The sequence below is a fragment of the Podarcis cretensis genome (genome assembly GCF_951804945.1).
Source record: "Podarcis cretensis genome assembly, chromosome: 14".
Taxonomy (NCBI): domain Eukaryota; kingdom Metazoa; phylum Chordata; class Lepidosauria; order Squamata; family Lacertidae; genus Podarcis; species Podarcis cretensis.
In genome coordinates this window covers 25,441,530-25,464,772 of record NC_137183.1, presented here as the reverse complement: position 1 = coordinate 25,464,772, position 23,243 = coordinate 25,441,530, and the positions used below count along the sequence as shown (strand labels likewise).

Here is a 23,243-nt window from a genome sequence, read left to right as displayed (position 1 = left end):
TGTGTCTTCAAGGGGAGTGTTACCCGCATCCAGCACAGGCTGTATCCCTATTCCCTGTTCTGCCTTCTGACTGACCAAGAATACCCCTGTCTTGTCTGGATTAAGTTTCAATTTGTTCACCCGCATCCAGTTCATTACTGATGACAGACACCAGTTTAGAACCCAGACAGCTTCCTTGGATTTAGTTGGAAAGCAGAAATAGAGCTGGGTCAACTAAGTTAGTTCTTGGTATGAGCTTTCGTGTGCATGCACACTTCTTCAGGTATCTGAAGAAGTGTGCATGCACACGAAAGCTCATACCAAGAACTAACTTAGTTGGTCTTTAAGGTGCTACTGGAAGGAATTTTTTTATTTTTTTGTTTTGACTATGGCAGACCAACACGGCTACCTATCTGTAAATAGAGCTGGGTGTCATCATAATATTGCTAACAGCACCACAAAACCTGGAAACTTGCTTATATGGAATTGTATTTTTCCCCCTTTACAAATGGAATTGTTTTAGACTGCTTCTATTGCTCATGCTTTTAATGTGAAACTCAGTGATGTTTTATGGGTAGTGATTCACAAAGGGGATCCAGAAAACAAATGGAAGGGCACAGTGTTGGCTGCCGCTGGCCTAGGGCCAGGATGCAGTTGCAGCGTGGGGTGGGGAAAAAGAAGAGAGATCAGCACTCTGCACACGCTCACGTACCCTTGATTTATGGTTTCTATTTACTTAAAGAAAGGGAGTGGCCAAGGAGAAGGGGCGTGGTTAAACAGGGGTAGTTGCTTGCGGTGGGTGGGTCGGGATTCCAAGCCCAATTCCAGTTGCATAAGAGTTTCTTTCCCCCTCTTTTTTTTAAAAAAAGCCTTGACATTTAACTCATACATTGCCAACTAATTTCCCGGCAAGGCGCAACTTTTCCAGGACGGACGCCCACCTCTCCCAGTCCAGGGAGGGAAGGAAGGCGAGAGAGAGAGAGAGAGAGATTCCGAGACTGGAGGGGGCTCCCGATTGCGTCCTCTTCTTCCCGTTCCCCTGCTTGGGGCTGCGCTCCGGCGCTGGTAGAGCCGTCTCGGCCCGGCTCCTCCCCTGGAGTGTCAGAGGCGGCGGAGAACCGCTGGAGGGAGGGTGCAGCAGCCGGAGGAGGAAGCAGCTGCGTCGGCGAAGGCGGAGGCGATTTTCCCCTCGGAGGAGCCGCGCGCTGGACTGCAGGTAAGGTTGGAGAAGCGCGTCGGGTGTCAGGGGTCTCTGTGCGTTTTCGCGGACGGAGAGGCAGGTACCGGAGGGGTTGGTGGATGGTGCAATTCCCCTCGCTGGAAGGGAAGAACCAGCTGGGGACAAAGACTTTTGGAGAGGAGATTTTGGGGGGATTTTTAGAAGCGGGGTGCGTGGAAGGGAGCTTGGAGTTGGAGGTCGCCGTCCGCAATTTGGGGCGCTTGGGAAAGTAGAGGATGGGCGCCCCTGGAGCAGCGAAGAGGCGCATGTGGCCGTCGAGATGTTGTGGGACACAGGCGGATGCGCTCACCTTTCCTGCCTCTTTTCAACTTGCTGAGGAGGTTGACCGGGAAGAGAAAGAAGAACGCTCCTTATATGCTAGTCGCTCACCACGCTGCCAAAATCTCAACTTCCTGGGAGGTAGATTCTTTATCTCAGGGTTGTGGGTTCGAGCCCCAGGTCGGGCAAAGATTCCTGCATTGCAGGGGTTGGACTAAATGACCCTCGTGGTCCTTTCCAGCCGTACAATTGTATAATTCTAAGTCAGTCAGTCTACTGTTGCATCCCTACAGCGGGATTTAGTTGGGCTGCCATCCTCCTTACCCCACTCACCTGAGAGTCAGCCCCACTCTGAAACTGGTTGGGCTTTACAGTGGTACCTCAGTTTACATACGCTTCAGGTTACATACGCCTCAGGTTACAGACTCCGCTAACCCAGAAATATTACCTCAGGTTAAGAACTTTGCTTCAGGATGAGAACAGAAATCATGCTCCGGCGGCACGGCGGCAGCAGGAGGCCCCATTAGCTAAAGTGGTGCTTCAGGTTAAGAACAGTTTCAGGTTAAGTACGGACCTCCGGAATGAATTAAGTACTTAACCTGAGGTACCACTGTACTTCTTAGTAGGCATGATTTTGGACTGGACTGTTAGGATTGCTGGGGAAATGGTCTTGCCTCCTCTAAGCCTGGTGCCCTCCAGATGTTGCTAGACCACAACTCCAGCCCCATCTAACATGGCCTATTTTCAGGGGTGATGGTGGTTAAGTCCAAAGACATCTGAAAGGGGAGGCTTTTCTAAGCAAATGAGATACATTGAGAGAGAGAGAGAGAGAGAGAGAGAGAGAGAGAATGAACACGCAGTCTACTTAAACATAGAGAGTTCTTTGGGATTTACATCCAGGTTCAGGGGTACAGGAAATGCCCCCCACATCAAGGTACAAAATACTTAAGGCCTGTCAAATACCACAAGTGCCTCCCTCCAGTACAAATAAATTAAACAACTCCCAAATTGCTGTCATTTTGTGATGCCCCAAATCAGCTGCCCAGTGGCAGAGTTGGCAGTCCCAGAACTGACTAAACTTTTGAACCGGACTCCTCGCTCCCCTCCCCGCCACCATTTTTTAAAGCACAGCTCAATAAGCAGATAAATGCTTATCTCCATTATGTTTTGACTGTGTGCTGATATCTGTAGATCTGTTTTAATCATGTCTGTCAAAGATTGTGCCAGGCTGTTCTGGTCCGATGGTAACTCTAACGATCTGCATAACTGCTGACTGCCATGGTCTAATCAATGCAGGGAAGGGAATGAGACAATGAGACCCCCAAACCCTACCCTGACTCCCCAGAACCTTAGTCAAAATTGTGGATCCTTATGGAAACACACATGTATTGCCACAATAGTTAAGAGATGAAGGTGGAAGCCTATCTGCCCCCCTCTATCATTTGAGCACTGGCTTGGTGGTGGGTGGGCAGCAACTTCTCCAAAACCTGTGGTGTGTTTCTTCTGCTGGAGAGAATCGTACATCTCAAGGACTTCTCCCTTCTCCTTTAGTTGGTGCACCAGAGATAGGTGTGACACGGAGAAGCTGCCTCTAGCTTCCCCCTCTTTAAACAACCGGCTAGCTGGGCTGATGGATTTATTGATGCAGGAACACGTAAGCAAAAATCTGGAGGCTAATTTCTGGGATCACAGCCTCTGCCGTTTTCTGAGAGCACACATCTATTAGATGGTCCAGCATTGCAGATAGGCTTAGAACAGTTTTTAATTTAATTTAATTAAAAAAGACTCACAAGTGGAGACTCACAAGGATAGTTCAAAAATAAGTTAACAATGAAAGAACAGATCTTTAAAACAAACTGAGTCAGATAAAACAAAGATCATATCTAATTTAATCAAAGATTTGGCAAAATAGAATAAAAAAGCCTTTAATTAAAAACCACTAATGCTGAGATGGAGAAACTCAGGCCTGCTGACCAGATGTGGCCCTCCATTCTTTCTGTCGGGCCCTGGAACTTTCTCCAGGCCATACACCTCATTGGCTTTGCTTTTCACCCTGAGAATTTCTTCCTGATTGGACAGTACCTTTGAAATCTTAAATGCCTCTTGCTTGCCTTGATAAAGGGGGGGGGGGCATGTGAGTATGTGTAGAAACTAGCCTCTTGTTCAAAAGCAAAATTTACATTGGTTGCTTTGCCCACTTTTGTCTCTGATTATGCATATCCCTGGCATGTGGCCTTGGAAAGTTGCCCAGAAGAGAATGTGGCCCTCTGGTCAAAAACGTTTCTCTATCAGGAAAGGAGCTGAATGAACCTCTTTGGGGAAGTAGTTTCACAGCTTGGGTGCTGCAACTGAAAAGGCCCTGTGCCGCATCCCAGCCAGCCACACCTCTGATGGGAGTGAGATTGAAAGCAAGGGCTCTTTACAGTGAAGATGGTGGCTGGGCTGGTTGATGAAGGCAAAGACAGCTCTTCAAGTATCTTGGTCCCAAACCGGTAGACAAATAGGGTTGCCATCATTTACCAGCTTGACTCCTGCACTTATAATAGTAACCCAAGATATAGAAATTCAGCAGGTGGAACTTTCTCCATCAGTTTATCTCTGTGCCAGAAAATGCTTTACTTTCTGAATGTTTTCTTGTTCAAGGTAAAGGGTAAAGGGACCCCTGACCATTAGGTCCAGTCGTGACCGACTCTGGGGTTGCAGCGCTCATCTCGCTTACTGGCTGAGGGAGCCAGCATACAGCTTCCGGGTCATGTGGCGAGCATGACTGAGCCGCTACTGGAGAACCAGAGCAGTGCTCGGAAACGCCGTTTACCTTCCCTCCGGGGCGGTACCTATTTATCTACTTGCACTTTGACGTGCTTTCGAACTGCTAGGTTGGCAGGAGCAGGGACCGAGCAACGGGAGCTCACCCCTTCGTGGGGATTCGAACCGCGACCTTCTGATCGGCAAGTCCTAGGCTCTGTGGTTTGACCCACAGCGCCACCCGTGTCCCTTGTTTTCTTGTTAGGCAACAGTTAAAGGTAGGCCTTTTTATTATCTTTTGTAGGGTTGCCAATCAACAAAATCCACCCTCCTAGCATGTTCTCAAGTTTTTTTTAAAAAAATAACAGCATGATCTGCAGAAACCAAAAGATGAAATGATGCATGGGCATGAAAACCTTACCACCTTTGCTGCAAGTTTAACTACTGTCTGAAGGCTGTTGAACATTTGGCAACCCTGCTGGGTAACTGACATTTGGTTTCTGCTCCCCCCACGCCCCTTGCCTGCTAATATCAAACTTTCTGAAGTGTTGGTGCTAACACCTCATTCAGGCTGAAACCTCATGCAGAGGAGCATTGACTCATATTGAGTTTAACGTGTGACTTAAGGTGGGGATAGATATGGTGTGGTTTCTGTGGTTCTTTCAATGATCATGGAAGATGACTTGTGCTGAAGGCCAAAAGTAGTGTTTTAAACCACTCTGTTTCAGTTGTTTAATGCTCTAAGTAACTTGCAGCGCCGTGGCCAGAGGTGTGTCACTGTAGCCAGAGGTTTTTGTGAGCAATTTATTCTTCTGGATAAATTAAGCCTCCTCCCCACATACACAGAATTTAAATGGCATATTAATTATGTGATTTCAGTTATGTGGTCAGGCTGTGCCTCTAGTGTGACCATGGAATTGTTTGAGAATCTGTATGAATGTGTGTGTTGGGGGTGTTTTCCTCCCAAGCCTACCTGTACCCAGAAAGCTTTTTGTGGAAGGGTCAGGGGGCTGAGGCAGGAATGGGGAACCTCTGGTTCTCCAGCTGTTGCTGCACTCCAGCTCCCATCAGCCCCAGCCAACATGGTCAGTGGTCAAGGATGATGGGATTTGAAGTCCAACAGCATATGGAAGGCTACAGAGCCCCCACTGCTGGGTACAGCCATTGCAAGGTGATGTAGAACTTTGGAAGAAAAGTGAACTACTGTAGTACATTCAGGAAAGGAAAGTTTTTAGGATGTGCCAAATGCTTCCTTCAGTCACCCAGTGTCTTTGCCCTCATTGGGTACAAAACAGTGAAAGTTAATTTACTTGCTGGAAAATAAGGCAGAAAAAGTGGAATGTGGAATGGAAAATCCCCATGCATCTTTGATTTCTGCCAAGAGTGCTCCTGTTCAGGGTTTCAGCCAGCCAGTGAACCACCCAACCCTTTCACCCAATATTTCAATCTACCATCACCTCGCCGCACAGTTTTGTGCTTTTCTTATTCAACTGACATTCAGCACCTCATAGATACTCAGTACAGTGGTACCTCGGGTTAGGTACTTACTGTAATTCGTTCCGGAGGTCCGTACTTAACCTGAAACTGTTCTTAACCTGAAGCACCACTTTAGCTAATGGGGCCTCCTGCTGCCACCACGCCGTCGGAGCACAATTTCTGTTCCTATCCTGAAGCAAAGTTCTTAACCCGAGGTAATATTTCTGGGTTAGCAGAGTCTGTAACCTGAAGCATATGCAACCCGAGGTACCACTGTATTGGCCTGTGTGCTTGAGTATTGAGTATAAGATGGCTATTATCTTCTGGGAGTCTCCTTTTATCTAGACTCCTCTCAGTATCCTCTTATCTAGGCTAAACATAACCACTCCCTCAACTGTTCCTCATAAGGCTTGGTTTTCAGATCCTTGAACATCTTGGTCGCCTTCCACTGGACACATTCCAGCTTGTCAACATCCTTCTTAGATTGTGGTGCCCAGAACTGGACATAGCATTCAAGGTATGGTCTGACCAAGGCAGAATAGAGTGGTACTATTACCGGTACTTCCCTTGATCTGGACACTATACTTCTGTTGATGAAACCTAGAAGAACATTAGTCGCCCCCCCTTTTTTTTTGCTACTGCATCACACTGTTGACTCATGTTAAGCTTGCGGTCTACTAAGATCCCAAATCCTTTTCACATGTACTACTGGCAAGCCAGGTGTCCCCCATCTTAAATTTGTATAGCGCGTTATTCCTGCCTAAGTGCAGAACCTTACGTTTGTCCCTATTGAAATTCATGCTGTTAGTTTAGTTTTGATTCAGTTCTCCAAACTGTTAAGGTCATTTTGAATCCTGATTCTGTCTTCTGTGGCACTAGCTAACCTTCCCATCTTGGTGTCATCTGTAAATTAGATGAGCATCTCCTTAATTTCTTCATCCAAGTCATTCATAAAGATGGTGAACAATGGGACCAGGACAGGACCTTGTGGCATGCCACTTTTCACTTTTCTGCAGGATGGTGAGGAACTATTGATGGTGAGGAACTCTTTGGGTTTTGTCAGTCAACCAGCTACAATTTCATTTAACAGTTACCTTGTCCAGCCCACATTTTACCAGTTTCTACACAATAATTTCCTGGGGGACTTTGTAAAATGCCTTACTGAAATCAAGATAAACCATGTCCACAGCATTCCCCTGATCCATCAAGCTTGTAGCTTTATCAAAAAAGAAAAAAGAAAGAATAAGAAAAGAAAAAAGAAACGAGATTCATCTGGCATGACTGGTTTTTGAGAAATTTCTGCTGGGTTTTAGTAATCATAGCATTCTTTTCTAAGTGCTTATAGACCAACTTTTAAATTATCTGTTATAGGACCTTTCCTGGTATTTCCTGGTATCATCGGTCGGTACTTTCCTGGGTCTTCTTTTTCCCCCTTTTGAAGATGGGGACAGCATTCGCCCATCTCCAGCCTGCAGGAACCTTACCTGTTCGCCAAGATTATAGACAGAGGCTCTGAGATTACATCTGCAAGTTACTTTAGTACCTTTGGGTACAGCTTATCAGGCCCTGGAGATTTGAATTCATTTAAAGTAGCTAGGTGTTTCCTTACTGCCTCTTTTCCCATCTTGGGCTACAGCTCTCTCCTTGCATCATTTATTCTGTTATCACCAGGTTGGGCACTGCTTTCCTTTGGGGTGAAGACAGAGGCAAAATAGGTGTTGAGCAGTTCTGCCTTCTCTCCATCACCCAATAGCATTTCTCTGTCTTCTCCATGCAGAACTTGCTTGATCTTTCTCTTGCTTCAAACATAGCTGAATAAATCTTATTGTTTTTAACCTCTCTTGCAAGCCTGAACTCCTGACCTTTAGTCCACCTGACCGTCTCCTTGCAAGTATTGGCTATTCATTTATACTCTTCCTTTGTGATTTCCCCTTTCTTCTGTTTCTTATACATGCCCTTCTTAAATGGCAGCTCATCTGTAAGTTCCTTATGCAGCCACATTCATTTCTTTAGATGCCTCCTACTTTTCTTTCCTCTTGGAATTGTCTGCATTTGTGCCTTTGATATTTCACCTTTACAAAACTCCCATCCATCTTGGACTCCCTTCTCTTTGGGTATTTCTGACCCAGTAGTTCCTTAAGCTTTTTGAAATTGGCCATAAAGTCCTGAGTGCATGTCTGACTACACTCAGCTTTCCCTTGCCTTTGTATAATGAATCTGAAGAGGATATGATCACTTCCTCCCAAGGTTTTCAGTACTTTCACTTCATTGGTCAGTTCCTCCTTGATGGTGAGGACCAGGTCCAATATAGATGATCCTTTCGTTGCTTCTTCCACCTTCTGGGAAATGAAATTGTAAATGAGGCAATTGAGGAATTTGTTGGAGCTTAACATGGTTAGCAGAGTTTGAGTTCCAGCAGATATCTGGGTAGGTGCAGTTTCACATGACTACAACATCTCTCCTTTTTGGTAATCTGCTCTAGGATGGCATCATTCAAGTCTTCAGTTTGAGACTTGGGGGTCTACAGTATATAACCTCAGTGGTTTTTATAGAACCTACAGGATTTTTCTGTTTGAGAGCAGGACTGCATGGAGAGAACATCTCCTTAGCCTGTTTGACATACTAAATGTCATAGATGTGGTGGTGAGGGAGCTTAGTCAAACCATTCAAAATCATAGCAGGCTGGTGTGGAATTGTGCAGTGTTAGAACTGAGGCTTCTCCTGTTTTCCTAAACTAGCTCAGTCTATGTGCACATTACCCTTAACACTGACTCTAATGCTCTCCCATTGCTGGTGTTCAAAGATGTGTACACATGACTCACACCACAATCTAGATCTATCCTGTAGTTTCTTGAGAAATCCTGCTGTTTGATACCTCAAACCAGCTTCGATCCACATAGAAAACTTCAGCCACATTGACTTTGCAGTTAAGCTGAAATGCGCACATTTGAGACAGCTGTTGCCCATGCTCAAATGGTAGCACATGCTTAGAATACAGCTTCTATGATTCCTAAACAGGAATTTGGGGTATGTGTGTGCAGCGGCAGAGTAACCAAGTAAACAATATACATCAAGTGAAATCCCCACCCCGCCTCAATATGTACAGCAGATGCAACTTGAAATGACCTCTCTGTGTTTTAAACCACCATTGTGTACACCATTTGTGCATGTGTCCCCTTCTAGCTCATCCTACAAGTGTATTATCAGGAGCATAGGAAGTTGCCTTCTACTGAATCAGACCTTTGGTCCATCTAGCAGAGTATTGTCAACTCTTGACTGGCAGTAGCTCTCCATGGTTTCTGGTAAGGTTTTCTACCCAGAGATACCAGGGATTGAACCTGGGACTTTCTGTCTGTGAGCCATGTGCTCTGCCACTGAGCTATCTCTCTTCCCTTTCAACTGCTGGCAGAACTCATGCTTTGCTTGAAGTCAGCCTGCTTGAGCAAGGTTATGCCATTATGGTGCAATCATCTTCTTCCGAGGAAATTCTCCTTAACAAGTATAGAGCAGCACCACTTCTGTCCTCAGGGCACAGTAGGCGGTTGTTTGTCGGTGAGGAAATTTGCGTTGCTTCAGAAAACTAATTTGGGAGATCAGGTTTCACTGTGCAGTAGCCTGTTATGCAAACCCACTCTGATAAATCTGATGCCTTCCTACCCTGTAAGTTGAGTACTTTTCTAAGAAGCATGAACTTTTTTAAAAAAGTAAGAGAAAAACATAAACATGGTGACTAGTAGGTTTAGGAAAAACACACATAGGTGATCCACTTGTGATCTATCTTTGGCATACAGGAATTTGAAATGTTTAGTCCCAAGTGTGGGAATGAATGATTGAGAGAAAGGGAATGTCACATGGACAACACAAAACTTTGCAATGAATAAGTTCTTAGTACAGTATTAAACCTGTTTTCATCCACAAGTTGATGATTGTACTTAGATGATGTACTTAGAAGTGAGACCAACTGAATTCAGCGGGGCTTACTCCTAGTAAGTGCGGTTAGCCCTCGTTATATCTCCAAGCTATCGTACTTTTCTGTCTATAAGACGCCCCATGTATAAGACGCCCCCTATTTTGGGGGACTCAAATTTAAGAAAATAGGGGGGAAATGGCTCAGAGTTGTTGAGCTTCTTTTGCGGAGGATTGCCCGGGATTGACCAGAGTTTTACAGCTTGGGGGGCGGGGAATTGCCAAAAATTGCTCACCTGCAGCACTGACGATGAACGCCCACTTGACACAGAGACAGCAAATTGCCAACAGACCCTTCCCCAGCAGAAAATCTCCCACCCACCTGAGAAAAGCTGTCAGCAGACAATCACAATTGCATGTGTCCCAAAACAGCAACCACCAATCACGGCAGCGGTAGCCAATCAACAGCAGTGTTTGCTGCTTAAACCAATCACCAACCCAATTAGAGCAGCAACAGCCAATCCAAAGAAGCCCTTCTAGCAGCCAACAATTGTCGCTGACATGCTCCTGCTCATGGCTGCAGACAATCACCTGTCCACCCCATTCACTATCCATGTATAAGACGAGGCATGTTTTTTAACATTATTTTAGAGTAAAAAAAACCCCTTGTCTTATACACATAAAAATACGGTATTTGGACTAATTAATTGTCCTGTATAGCAGAAACTGGGTCTCTGTTCACATGTATAAATCAGTGTCCTTCTGCCATGGGTTCCCAGATATTTTGGGGCTACAACTACTGTAATCCCTTATCATTGACTAAACCAGCAGGGAACTGATGGAAGTTGCAGTCCGACAACATTTGGGGGTCCAAAGTTGAAGATCATGATTGCATGACTCTTTGCTTGGACATCTGGCTCTTAAAATCAATGCATAGTCTTCTGGTCCAAATATCAGTGGTGGTGTCTGTTTGGAAGTCCATCATCAGCAAACATGGTTTCTTGATGATTTTGATTTCCTTCTCTTTCCTTCTCTTACAAAGAGCACTGCCTCCAGGTAGACCCATTTTAAAAAAACAACATTTGTACATTGTTTGATGGCAAATCCTACAATTTATTCAAGGGTATGTGTGGGCAGCAGCAAGGTAACCTAGAAGGCAATGTACATCGAGTGAAATCCCCGCCCCATCCCAATATAGCTCAAAAATGCTATAAAGTTTTCTCAAGGATTTTTTTAAAAAAAATCACAAGTTGCTGCAGAAATGTGAAGAACTGAATTTAAGATTGGAAAAATGCGAGAGATCAGAAATGTTCCAAACCCAACCTATAACCCCCTCCCAACCCCCCCTCTATCTTTTTATTTCTCTTTTCAGGATGACCAGTAGCAAAGAATGACTGGCCTCCTGTATCTTCAGTGCAGATGTGAGAGAATATTGGAAGGTTCAGCTTACTCCAAAGAGGAGAGAAGCTGCACCTTCTGATATTCCCCATATGGAATAGAATCATAGATCATGTAGTCCAACCCTCTACAACGCTGGAATATTTCACCCCACATGGGGCTCAAACTCACAACCCTGAGATTCAGAGTCTCATTCCCTGCTGACTGAGCTATGCTCAAGATGGAAGTAAAGGAGCTCCGTGCTTGTGATCTGCTTCTTTCACCATCTTTGAAAATACAAACCTTAAACAAAACTCCGATAGAAACGGGTGGGTGGTGGTGGCCGCAGGAGAAACACTTTAGCTTGGAAGTGACTCGCCCACTGAATGCTGCCAAATAGTTAAAGCAACTCAATATTGACGTCTCTAAATGTTAAGTGGGGTGTTGTTTGCATTTCAAGGACAAGCTGGGAAGTTCCACCTTAAACAAATGGTTGTTTGTTTTGGCCAAGGAAGTTGATTTCATAGCCTACCTGATTTAAGCCTTCTCTTGATCATCTGGAGGTAATAATCAGTCTGTGGGTGTGTTTTGTTTTGCTTTGATTGCACGGCTTGGTTATAATGCTCCCTGATCCCCTAGCCACATTGAGAGGATCGACAGTGCCCTACAGACTAGTTGCATTGCTCTATTTCACAGTTCAACCTGCACATGTAGATTTCCCTACTCTGTGCTTGTTTTGGTTTGTTTTCAACGCAGCGCTGCCGATGCACGGGTGTATCTGTCAGCCATGGCTTGTTTCAAACAACATTTTGCAAATGACACATTTAACTATTGTGGCTTGGAGCGAACCGAGACTGGCAAAAACGTGCAGGTGCAATGACACACCATGAATTAGTTGCAGAAACAAAAGTGAAGGGTGAACATTTGCATGAAAAGTAGGAGGGGACAGGTTTGTGTCAGCATCCTAATGAACGCGGCCCACTTGCTGCCGCCCACTTTTAACGCAAGTTATTTATTTATTTCACAAAATTTATATACCGCTTGATTGTTAAAAATCTCAAAGCTGTTGACAAAAAGATAAAACAATAAAACGGAGAGGGAAAAAATTCTTTTTTTCTTGAAAGCTATCTTAAACATTTTCTTCAATTCGTTGTGTATACTGTGGCAAGGCTTTCCTGGTTCAGGAATGGCTGCAGCTGTTGAACCAATTGAAGTTGGTGAAAGACATTTCTAGCCACTGAGGTTAGTTGAACCTCCAGTGACAGAACTGGATCCAGAAGCACTCCTCCCAAACTGGGAAGCTTCAGGGGGAGTGCAACCCCATCCAGGGTAGGCAACTGACCACTTTATTGGACACGGGAGCTACTATTCCACAGTGCCTCCATCTTGCCAGGATTCAAACTCAGCTTGTTTTTCCTCACCCACTTCACCACTGTGTCTAGGCAATGGCCCAGGGACTGGGCAGCCTCTCCTGATTCAGATGTTATGGTGAAATAGAGCTGAGTGTCATCAGCATACTGATGGCACCTCACCCCGAAACTTCTAATGGCTGCTCCTCCGACAGCTTCGTTAAATTCCACCAGAGATCAGATTGTGTAGCCGTCAGGGGTCTGAAAGGCACTCTCCCAATGCTACTCTCTGGACTCGAATCCTGAAAGTAGGATCGGAACCACTGACAAGAGGTCAAGAAGCAAGAGCCAAGGTCTCATTCCCTCTGTCCTGCTCTTCGCAGAGGTCATCCATCAGGGCAACCAAGGCTGACTCAGTTCTGTGGCCAGGCCTGAACCCAGGTTGGAATGGATCTAAATAATGAACTCATTTACTTCCGGGTTTTCAGCGTTTGGGTTCTGAAACGTTTGTCAATGGAGACGTTTGAGAACCAAGGTACTACTGTACTATGATTCATAAAAGCTTTTCAGAGTGATTTACAGTAGTTATACATAAAATTACAGTGGTACCTCGGGTTACATATGCTTCAGGTTACATACGCTTCAGGTTACAGACTCCGCTAACCCAGAAATAGTACCTCGGGTTAAGAACTTTGTTTCAGGATGAGAACAGAAATTGCGCGGCGGTGCCGCAGCAGCAGCGGAAGGCCCCATTAGCTGAAGTGGTGCTTCAGGTTATGAACAGTTTCAGGTTAAGAACGGACATCCGGAACGAATTAAGTACTTAACCCGAGGTAGCACTGTATATTTAAAAAAATAAAATCTGAAATAGGCCAGCTGTGGTCTTCTCTCCCTGTTCTTTTTCTTAACTTTATTTTTAAGTTTCTGAAAATACATATAGCAAGCCATCCCCATATACCCCCCAACCCTCCAAGAAACATTCTATGCATATGCAATGTAAATACTGCAGTCAAAAACTAGGTTTGTGAACAATTTACATCAGTTAGGTGTCTTCTACTTTACACAGTGGTCTGTTCGCAGCTGTCGCTGGACATTCATTCATCTTTGTTTTTATTATTGCTTGTCAGCCGTTCTGAGCCTGGCCTTGGCTGGGGAGGGCGGGGTATAAATAAAAAATTATTATTATTATTATTATTATGGAGATTGAACCTAGGACCTTCTGCATGCCAAGCATGTGTTCTACCACAAAGCCACAGTCCTTCCACCTGCTCATAACTGGTGAATTAGACTCCCTAACTGATAAGTTAAAGTGAAGTTTAGTAGACCAAGTAAGGCCATTGCCCTTTAACTGTGCCTCAATTTCTGCTCCCTTTGTCCAAGAAAGCTGACTCCCTCTGCCTTCGGGCCATGGGTTTCTCAGCTAGACCAGTCCTGGAGATCTTGGCAGGCAACGTGACGCAGGATTGGTTGCATAAGCCCACTGGCTCTGGAAATGCTTTGAATTGCCACAACAATTAAGAATCAGCAAGAGGAAGCAGGATTTCCCCACCCCATCTTGATCGTTGGCAAAAGGAGAAGGTTGATTTGTGCTTAAAAACACCTCTGAGCATGTGGCAGCCTGCTGTTGTCCCTTTCAGAATCGGGAGAGTTGATAGGTGCAGCCAAGGGTTGCAAGCAGAAGTAATTGAGCAACTGATTCCTTCAGACAAGGAACCAGGCTGCAAAGAGTGGGATTCCCTTGAAGGGCATGCCATTGCTTTTCAGACGTTTTCGGTGTAGCAGTCTGCTAGCTCAGGGAAATAGGAACTGAGGGACATAGGAAGCCGCCTTATCAGAACACTGACCTGTCTAGCTCAGTATTGTGCACACTTACTACAAGCAGCTCCTCCAGGTTTTCAGATGGGAATCTCTCCAGCCGTACCTGGAGATGCCACATATTGAAGCTGGCACCTTCTGCATTTCAGAACAGATGTTCTACCACGGAGCTGTGTCCCTTCCTTGATAATAACACTGAGCTCACTGGCAAATGCAGAAGAAGAGGGTCCTTTCATTGATAGTCACAGCCAGACCCCTCACAGCCACAGTCCTCCTAAAATAATAGAAACTTTTGAGATGATATTATAATTCACAATCATAATAACTGGGGATGCATTGCGGCAATTGATACAGCTCTTCATGGGCTGCCTTTCAGCTAGATCTATTTTCTGGGCACATACATGTGATTTGGAGTGCCCCAGTGTCTTATTTTGGAGTGACGGAAGTTGTGCTTTCCTTGAAGTTCCATTGCAAGTAACAGAACTTGCACACCATTCTCTTGAAACTGAAACATCTTGGGTCATCCCGTCCCACCCAGTGTATTTAAATGATTAGCTTTGGAGCATACAGATAACTCCTCAGAGTGACCCTAGGAGCCAATCCTCAGTGGCTGACTCACTTTCATTCTCACTCCAATCAGCACAAAGGGTAAGAAGACATCTTTTCTGTGGCTAAAAATCTCCCCTTCCATGTTGATCAAGTTGCTCTAGGATGCTGGAGACAGCAACCTTGCTGTGACCCTGCTGCAGAAATAGTAATGAGCCTTTAACCCCTTGCAACCTTGGACCCCTTTCCCTCTGATACGGAATCAGATCTTTGGTCCACCTAACACAGTGCTGTCTGCGCTGACTGGCAGTGACTTTCTAGCAGTTAATACCCACACAGAGATGCCAGAGATTGAGCATCTGACCTTTTGGTGTGCAAAGCATCTGCTCTGTGACTTAGGGATCATCCAGACTTTCTTTTGTGTTGCATTTCTAGGTACAGGTCCCAGCTTTAAAGCTCCATGTCTGAGCAATTATTATTTTTTGTCCCAGCACTTTCCCAGGGAAAACCCATGTTTAATGTTGAATTAGAGCAAATTGCAATGGTTTTCTTCGGGTTGCTGTTTGCTCTGATTCAGCAGTAAGATGTGGGTTTTCCTAAGAGAAAGTGCTGTACCAAAAGAAAGAAAGAATGAATGAATGAAAAACACTCACACAGTGTTAGAAACTCAGATATATAAAGGTAAAAGGTAAAGAACCCCTGACAGTTAAGTCCTGTCACTTTACTGGCCGGGGAAGCTGACGTTTGTCCACAGATGGTTTTTACGGGTCATGTGGCCAGCAGGACTAAGCTGCTTCTGGCGAAACCAGAGCAGCGCATGGAAACGCCGTTTACCTTCCTGCCGGAGCAGTACCTGTTTATCTACTTGCACTTTGATGTGCTTTTGAACTGCTAGGTTGGCAAGAGCAGGGACTGAGCAACTGGAGCTCACCCTGTTGTGGGGATTTGAACCGCCAATAAATAGATAAATAGGTACTGCTCCGGCGGGAAGGTAAATGGCATTTCTGTGCGGTTCGCCAGAAGCGGCTTAGTCATGCTGCCACATGACCCAGAAAAACTGTCTGCGGACAAATGCCGGCTCCCTTGGCCAATAAAGCAAGATGAGTGCCGCAACTCCAGAGTCGTTCATGACTCGACTTAACAGTCAGGGGTCCTTTACCTTTACATTTACCCCCAAACTAGATGTCATTTCATATCTAATATTAAAACAGCACACAATTGGCAAGAAATAGTTTTTCCTTTCCTTTTCATGAAATGACACTTTTTGGTTGAGAGGAAAGTGTTAAAATACTTTAATTCTTAAGCTTACAGAGGCATCTTAGGATCCCCCCCCCCCGCAGGATGCGGTAAATGCCTCTGCCTTCCAGCTCATGGCTGAAGGCTAGCTAAACAGGAGGAGAGTAACTTGTTTTTCCACAGTGACTGGATCTTGAAAGGAAATGGCTTTCCTGTTTGAATTACTACTTAGAGAGCGAAAGCAAAGCCTCACAAATCATTTGTGGCCACGGTGTGAAGATCATTAGGAAGACGGAACTGTTGTGATGAACTTTGAGGGCTCCTTTCTTTCTGGGGAAAAAAAGGTAATGCATTCATAATCTCAAATGGTGAGGCTCTGTCTCTGTGGGAGAGCACGCACTTTGCATGTAAAAGATCCCATGCTCAAAATCTGGCATCTCCAGGTGTGGTTGGATGTTTCCAGACCCCTGTCTGAAAATCTAGAGGGCCGCTTACTGATCAGTGTATACAGTATTGAGCTAGAGATAGCTTGGCTTGGTATTAGATAGTTTCCTATATTGCTGTTTTGCCCAGCTGAACTGGGGACAGACCATAGCTCTGTGGTTGAGCGTCTGTCTTGGGTGCAAAAGGTTCCAGGTTCAACCCCCCCAGGATCTCCAGGTAGGGCTGGAAATTCCTTCTGCATGATTGTCTGATCTGGACACATCACCTCTGGCTGTAGATGGTTTGGGCTCACGGAAGCTTTTATTGAGTTAACAGATCCCATTGCATGGTTTGAGAATGTCTAGCCAACTATGTGCCCCCTCATCAGATGTATTTTATTTTATTTTATTTTAGCCTTCCCTTCCTTATAGTTTTTGCAGGTTGTTATAATGACATATATTTCTGTTGATGGTCTAGATGTCCCTTTAACATGAGGGTTTGGGCACTGTGGCCCTCCAAGTGGGCTACAGCTCTCCACCAGCTCAGCCTTCATGGGCAGTTATCAGGGATTATGAGACTTGTGTGCCAAGACCCCATGACTAGGGTTGCCATTTTTCAAAAGCTGATGACATTTTAAAGCAATTTTTGCCCAGGCACTGCTTCCAACTACAGTATTCCATCTATGCCTGGGAATTTCTGGACATATGGCAACCCTACCCATGACCTTACAGTTCCCTAAGGGTAAATAACCAGACAAGACAACAACATATGGTTTTCTGGGTTCAAATCGGCCACACCTTTTATTGGTTACAGATGTGAGCAGTTTGGCATAGGCATTGGTTGAAGCCAGATTATATCAGATTATATCACTCCAGCCGATCTCCTGGGAATTCATCTAAGTGTAAACCACCATTGGGGGGAGCCCTATGACCTACATCAAATAGGCATACCCCCTGAGGGGTCTCCGTTGGAGGAGTGCTGTAGCCTTAGGCATCAGACAGAAACCACTCCCCCTGGATTACTTTAACAGGATACCATTAACCAGGGAGGGGTAGGCAGAGGTTACAACCTCCCCTTCAGCCAATACAGCCAGTGTGGTGTAGTGGTTAAGAGCGGTAGTCTCGTACTCTGGGGAACCAGGTTCGTGTCTCCACTCCTCCACATACAGCTGCTGGGTGACCTTGGGCTAGTCACACTTCTTTGAAGTCTCTCAGCCCCACTCACCTCACAGAGTGTTTGTTGTGGGGGAGGAAGGGAAAGGAGAATGTTAGCCACTTTGAGACTCCTTAAAGGGAGTGAAAGGCGGGATATCGAATCCAAACTCTTCTTCTACATAGGCTTACCCAATGCCTAACCACCGGTCGAGCCAAAACCGACTCACCACCAAATCCTTCACACCTGCAACCAACCCCTGACACCCTCCACAGTGTTATTTAACCAAATTTCATTGTCCAGTTCAGACAGGTGTACCCCGTCATTGCATTAGAAGGCCTCCTGGTGAAAGGTTGCCATTTAGGAGTTGCACCTTTTGTGCAACTGAATGGTTGGCCTTCTTTCTTGCTCTATTGATGCCTGCCAGGTCAGAGCTATCACACCAATATCACCTTTCCAGCAGATGGGACCAAACAATGGTTATGCTTGGATGCAAGGCTAGGAGTCTTTCAAAATCCTGTTTATTGCACCATGTGAGGTCGATGCCTTTCCTTAGACCCAAGTCATTTTCTAGAAGCTGGATGAAAGTAAGGCGATCCAATACTTCCAGTACTGAGTTTGGGGACTGCACCACTAAATCAGTCATGGAACTTGTGGTAGTGTACATGACCTTTCACAGTTGACCTTGCATCAAGGCTTTGACCAAATGCAGACCTGTGGAACATCTTCAGCCTATGGTCTTGGCTGTGTACCGCTGTGTATAATCACTATAACCCTGGAGTTAATACTTGTTGGTGATTCATCAATAAACACCTAAAAAGAGTCTAGTTGCCTTTCCTACAGCACAATGCCTGGTAGCATCTTTTTTTATCTATAGCATTTGAGAATTCCCATCATGTCAAATCTTGGAAATAATCAGAATAGCTCACCCCTTGGTTATTTTTATCCTCATGATAGATTTATGTAGGATTAAAAACTCTCTTTCCTTTATTTCCTTCCTGATTGCCTGTGAGATTATTTTGTTCCTACACTGGGAGGAATTAGTAATGCAACCTGTTTTGGCTGAGAATCTGTTCAGGTCTGAGACATTCCAACCTATGATTCAAGTCTCTGTAATGCTACAGCTCACTTTATTTCTCCTTATGTTCTGTCCCTCTCCACATTACCCTTAGGAGTCAATGGAAAGGCCTTAAGACCTGGTGTGGAAAATCCATTTTAATCATGGAACTGGATAAGTCTTCTGTCTGGGGATCATTCAAACAAAAAACAAGAAGGTTACAGAACTTCAGCATCAGAAGGACTAAGAAAAGCTCTTCTAAACTAGTGGAGACCAGGAAAAGGCATCCGTTAGACCGGCGTCTTAGTTCCTCAGTACCGGACATGTTGGACGTGGAGACAGTTGTTGAAGAAGAAATTAATTGTTCGCGTTCCAAGGCTCTGTCCACTTATTTTCCCAGTGGTTTTTCTGCAACGGAGATGTTCCTTCAGGAGAGCAGCAGCTCTTCCTCAAAACAGACTGGGGAGAAGTGGCAGTGGAACCAGCAGGAGACTGTGCACTTGGAAATTGGAATTGAGGAACCGGTTGCTTGCGGCCCACAGTTGGACGTGAAGCGGAAATCGAGTGGAGATCTCTTTGAATTATTGAAAAGAAGCAGTTTTAGCAGTGACCTTGCAGAAGATGTTCTTGAGGTAATGTGCCTGGGGGTTGACCAATGTCAGTGGGCTGGTTTAGACCTGATGCTAGAGGAAGGGGGGGAACCTTTGCCCTGTGTGCCACATTCCCTCAAGGTTGTGGAGGGAAGGTCGGTGAGCACCCAAAGGGGATCAAAACATTTATATGCTATATACACATCTGTGTTAGTACTGTACAACAAGCATATTACTAAGGGTGGGGGAGAAAGTCAATTCAGTTTGCATTTAAAAATGAATTTATCTAATTCACACTTTCTAAAATGGTATGCAAGCTGAAACACAGCACTTCTTTGAAATTCGTCCTTTTCCGAAATTTGCAATGCAATTTGCCAACCAAGTAATGTGTACAAAAATGCATATACTGGGATAATGGCTCCACAAAAATGCATGTGTTGATGAAAATAACATATAAAATGACATTATTTCAGGGGAAATGGTGTTCAAAAATGTGTAGGTTAAATATGCACTAACACGCTGATGAATTTTCATGCGGACTCTCTCATCACAAACTAGCACAGAAATGTAGAGAACTGATCTTAAACATGGAAAGGTTAGAAAGCAAAATTGACATAGTCACTCATCCTTACACATTACACAGTCAACCAATCCCCTTCCAATCCCCGACATTTCCCCTACAAATCCTCGTATTGGTAGGGGAAATGTTGTCATTCTTTGAATCTAGGATTTTGGGGATCCTTTAGCTGGAAAGAATGTGCCACCACAGCACTGGCCCAGATCTGACGCCAGCTGGCTGGTGATCCAGTTTGTGGGATGGAGTGCCCTTCCCCTTTACCTTGTGCATAATGTGAAGTGTGAGCTAGTTCATAGGCCTGTATACACAATTGTGTGGTTATCCATCCACCCTACAAACAGCAGCAACAACAGTAAAACAGCAAATGCAGAAGGTCTTGGGTTCAATCCTTGGCACCTCTAGCTAGGTCTGGGATTATCTCCTGTTTGAAACCCCCCAAAGACACTGCTAGTGAATGTGGACAACAGATGAACCAATAGTCTAATAAGGCAGGCTCTAATGTTCCCGTTTACTTCAACCCTTTATTCAGAATCACGAGGACTGGAACCTTGGGAAAGTGCTTAGTGGTAGAGTATCTGGTTTGCACAGAGAAGGGTCTTAGGCTTAATCCTCATTATTTCCAGGGAGGGGTTGGGAATGTCCTTCACCTGAAAACCTGCAGAGCTGCTGCTAATCAGTGTAGACCATACTGAGATATCTAGACCGAGTAATCTGGCTTGCATGATTGTGTGGTTTGGACCATAGTGTGTATGGGCTCAGAGCACCAGGCTTGAAACATTATGTATGTGAATGATGGGGGAAAGCATGTGACTTGGTCTGCTGTCCGGCGACATTCCTCAACTTGCTCAAAGATAAGCCCTTTCCCCCTTCTTGCACCTTTCTCTTTTCTTTCTTTTTTCACACTGGAATGGAACGTTGTCGCTGAAGGATTGAGCAACAGCAGTACAATGCAATGTCAATACAACCTCTGTTCTATTCTTTTCATAGCGTTCGTATGGCGGAGGCTCCATCCTTGACTCCTCCAGCTCTTCTCAGCTGTTTGAGGAGCAGTCGGTGAGTGATACATTTTTTTTTTAAAAAAAATGATTGCCAGGCTGTAAGCTGCAAATACCAGGTGCAGAGCCTCTGAAGCTTGTGTTAATAGAAATCACTTTTGTGGAATCTAGCAATGGGCATTGCATAACAGCAAGGAATGTGGAAGAATTGTGGTGCGGTTAATAGTTCTCAAGGCAGGTGGAGGTGGGCTGGGTTCACCTCAACCTAATGGGAAAGGCTATGGCTCAGTGCCAGTTCATCTGATTTGCATGTAGAAGATCTGATTCAATAATGGTTTACCACAAGCTCATGGGTGGCACTGTGGTCTAAACCATTGAGCCTCTTGGGCTTGCTGATCAGAAGGTTGGCGGTTCAAATCCCCGTGATGGGGTGAGCTCCCGTTGCTCGGTCCCTGCTCCTGCCAACCTAGCAGTTTGAAAGCATGTCAAAGTGCAAGTAGAGAAATAGGTACCACTCTGGCGGGAAGGTAAATGGTGTTTCCGTATGCTGCTCTGGTTTTGCCAGAAGTTCTGTTTGCATTTGAAGGCAAACCTCCCAAATTCACACTTTTTGAAATAATATGCAAACAAAACACAGCCATTCTTCAAAATCTGCACCTCCCTGAATTTTGCAGTGAATTCTCCAGCCAAGTAATATGAATGAAAATGCATATCCTAGAGTAAACATAACTAACATAAAGATGCATGTGTTAGTGAAAGAAACCTGTAAAAATGCTTTCGATTAGGGAAAATTGCTTTGCAAGTGTGTGTGTGTGTGTGTGTGTGTGTGTCAGACAACATTGCATATAAATATGTCTATTTTAGGAAAAATTCTCATTAAAATGCTGGTGAAGGATTATTTATTTATTTAATTTTGCTTTATTAGTTCCAACAAAAAAACCCCAAACAATCAACAAAAAAACCACTTTAACACAATACATCTAAATATAATAATTTCCTAATACATATCTTCTATAACAACTTCCCATCGCCCCATCATGGTACCTTACTACTTTTAAAATTGTTGCACTTATCTTTATCAGTGCTAATACATCTTTATTCTCTTAAATTTCTATAATTTCCTAATTTTCTATGGAAGTTACTCCAGGCCTGCCAAGGAGTTCAAATTCTTGCAGTGCTCCCTGAGATACTTTCTATACAGGTCCCATTCCTTTCTAAATGCTTATTCAGTCCAGTCTCTTAGTTTTTCCATCATTTTAGCCAATTCTGCAAATTCTAACAGTTTTGATTGCCACTCCAATTTTGTCGGTATCACATCTCATTTCCAGTTTCTAGCTATTAGAATTCTTGCTGCCATGGTAGCATAAAGAAATATTTGGTATATCAGTGTCTTATGATGCCTAAAAGGAAGGCTTCATGTTTTTTGTTTTTGCAATTTTTTTTGAGTTCCTTGTAAACTGTATCCCAAAATTCCTTTACTTTTCTACATGAGGACTTTTTTGTGAATTTCTTTTTGCAGACTGATGTAGAAATGTAGAGAATGGAATTTAAGGTTGGAAAAAAAGAGAAACCGAGAAACCAAAATTGACAGACTTGCCCACCCCTCTTTAATATACAATTAAATGAAAGCATCATGAGAAATAGTGTTGTGAATAAGAAGATGACCCCAATGGAAACAGAAAAGGACAGACTGATGGCAAATAAAATTGCCTGAGCACACAAGTAATGGCAGTCAATGAAGGGTCTTGGATGATGACCTTAATGCCTAGGCAAGACACAATGTGTTGCCTCTACTTTTCGTGGTCTTTCATGTGGTTCTAGCTTTCAGATTCCTAGAATTGTGATAGGGTGGATCTGTGTTTAGTACATGCTCTTTATGAGAAGCGAAACTGATGTATACCTTTCCTTTTGAAACTTTCCCCACAGATGCTTGAGGAAGGAAGCGATGGTCTGAGCAAATTGCCCAGCACATTTGCATATCTGCTAACAATACATCTGAAGGAAGGCAGAAACCTGGTCATCAGGGATCGCTGTGGTGAGTCAGTCTCTTGCTATATGTACAGTGCTGATTCTTCTTCTTCCTCTTCTTCTTCAAAGATGTACAGATAATTTGGAGTGGTGCTTTAGCTGATCTCTAGAGGGTAATAGCTCCAAGAACCAATTTTGCAACTTGCTGTGCACCTGAGGGTTGGGTCCTATCCACATGTTATGATTTCTTGTACACATGATGGGATTTTGCACAGAAACTCTTCCTTTGTATCAATTATTCCATCACTGGCCATGAACTGCTTTTTCTGCTTTCTGACTTCATAGTTTCAAGCCTATCTTTGCTGCCACGAGAGCTACAAAATTGCTGCTTAAACAAAACAAAACAAAACAAAACAAAACAAAACAAAACAAAACAAAACGGGAACAGTTCTCAAAATCTTGAAGCTTCTTCCCAGTACTAAATTGTGCATTCATGGAGTAGTCACATGAAGTTGTCTTAGAATGAGCTGGCATAATGGCTGAAAACTATCGCG

At 44.3% G+C, this 23,243-nt stretch overlaps 1 protein-coding gene and 1 long non-coding RNA gene across 3 annotated transcripts in view; both read left to right on the top strand.

The window, feature by feature from the left end:
* Positions 1 to 23,243, top strand: part of LOC307203549 — a 309,517-nt gene that overhangs the window by 192,325 nt on the left and 93,949 nt on the right. The gene's annotated exons all lie outside the window — the stretch shown is intronic.
* MCTP2 (multiple C2 and transmembrane domain containing 2) overlaps positions 1,050 to 23,243 on the top strand; it is a 116,143-nt gene continuing 93,949 nt past the window's right edge. The window contains exons 1-4 of one of the 2 annotated variants that reach the window (XM_079954235.1): positions 1,050 to 1,195; positions 18,675 to 19,191; positions 20,714 to 20,779; positions 22,648 to 22,756. In XM_079954235.1, the coding sequence (XP_079810361.1) occupies positions 18,724 to 19,191; positions 20,714 to 20,779; positions 22,648 to 22,756 (643 nt within the window). In that variant the 5' untranslated portion in view covers positions 1,050 to 1,195; positions 18,675 to 18,723. The other variant, XM_079954236.1, reaches the window with a different exon arrangement.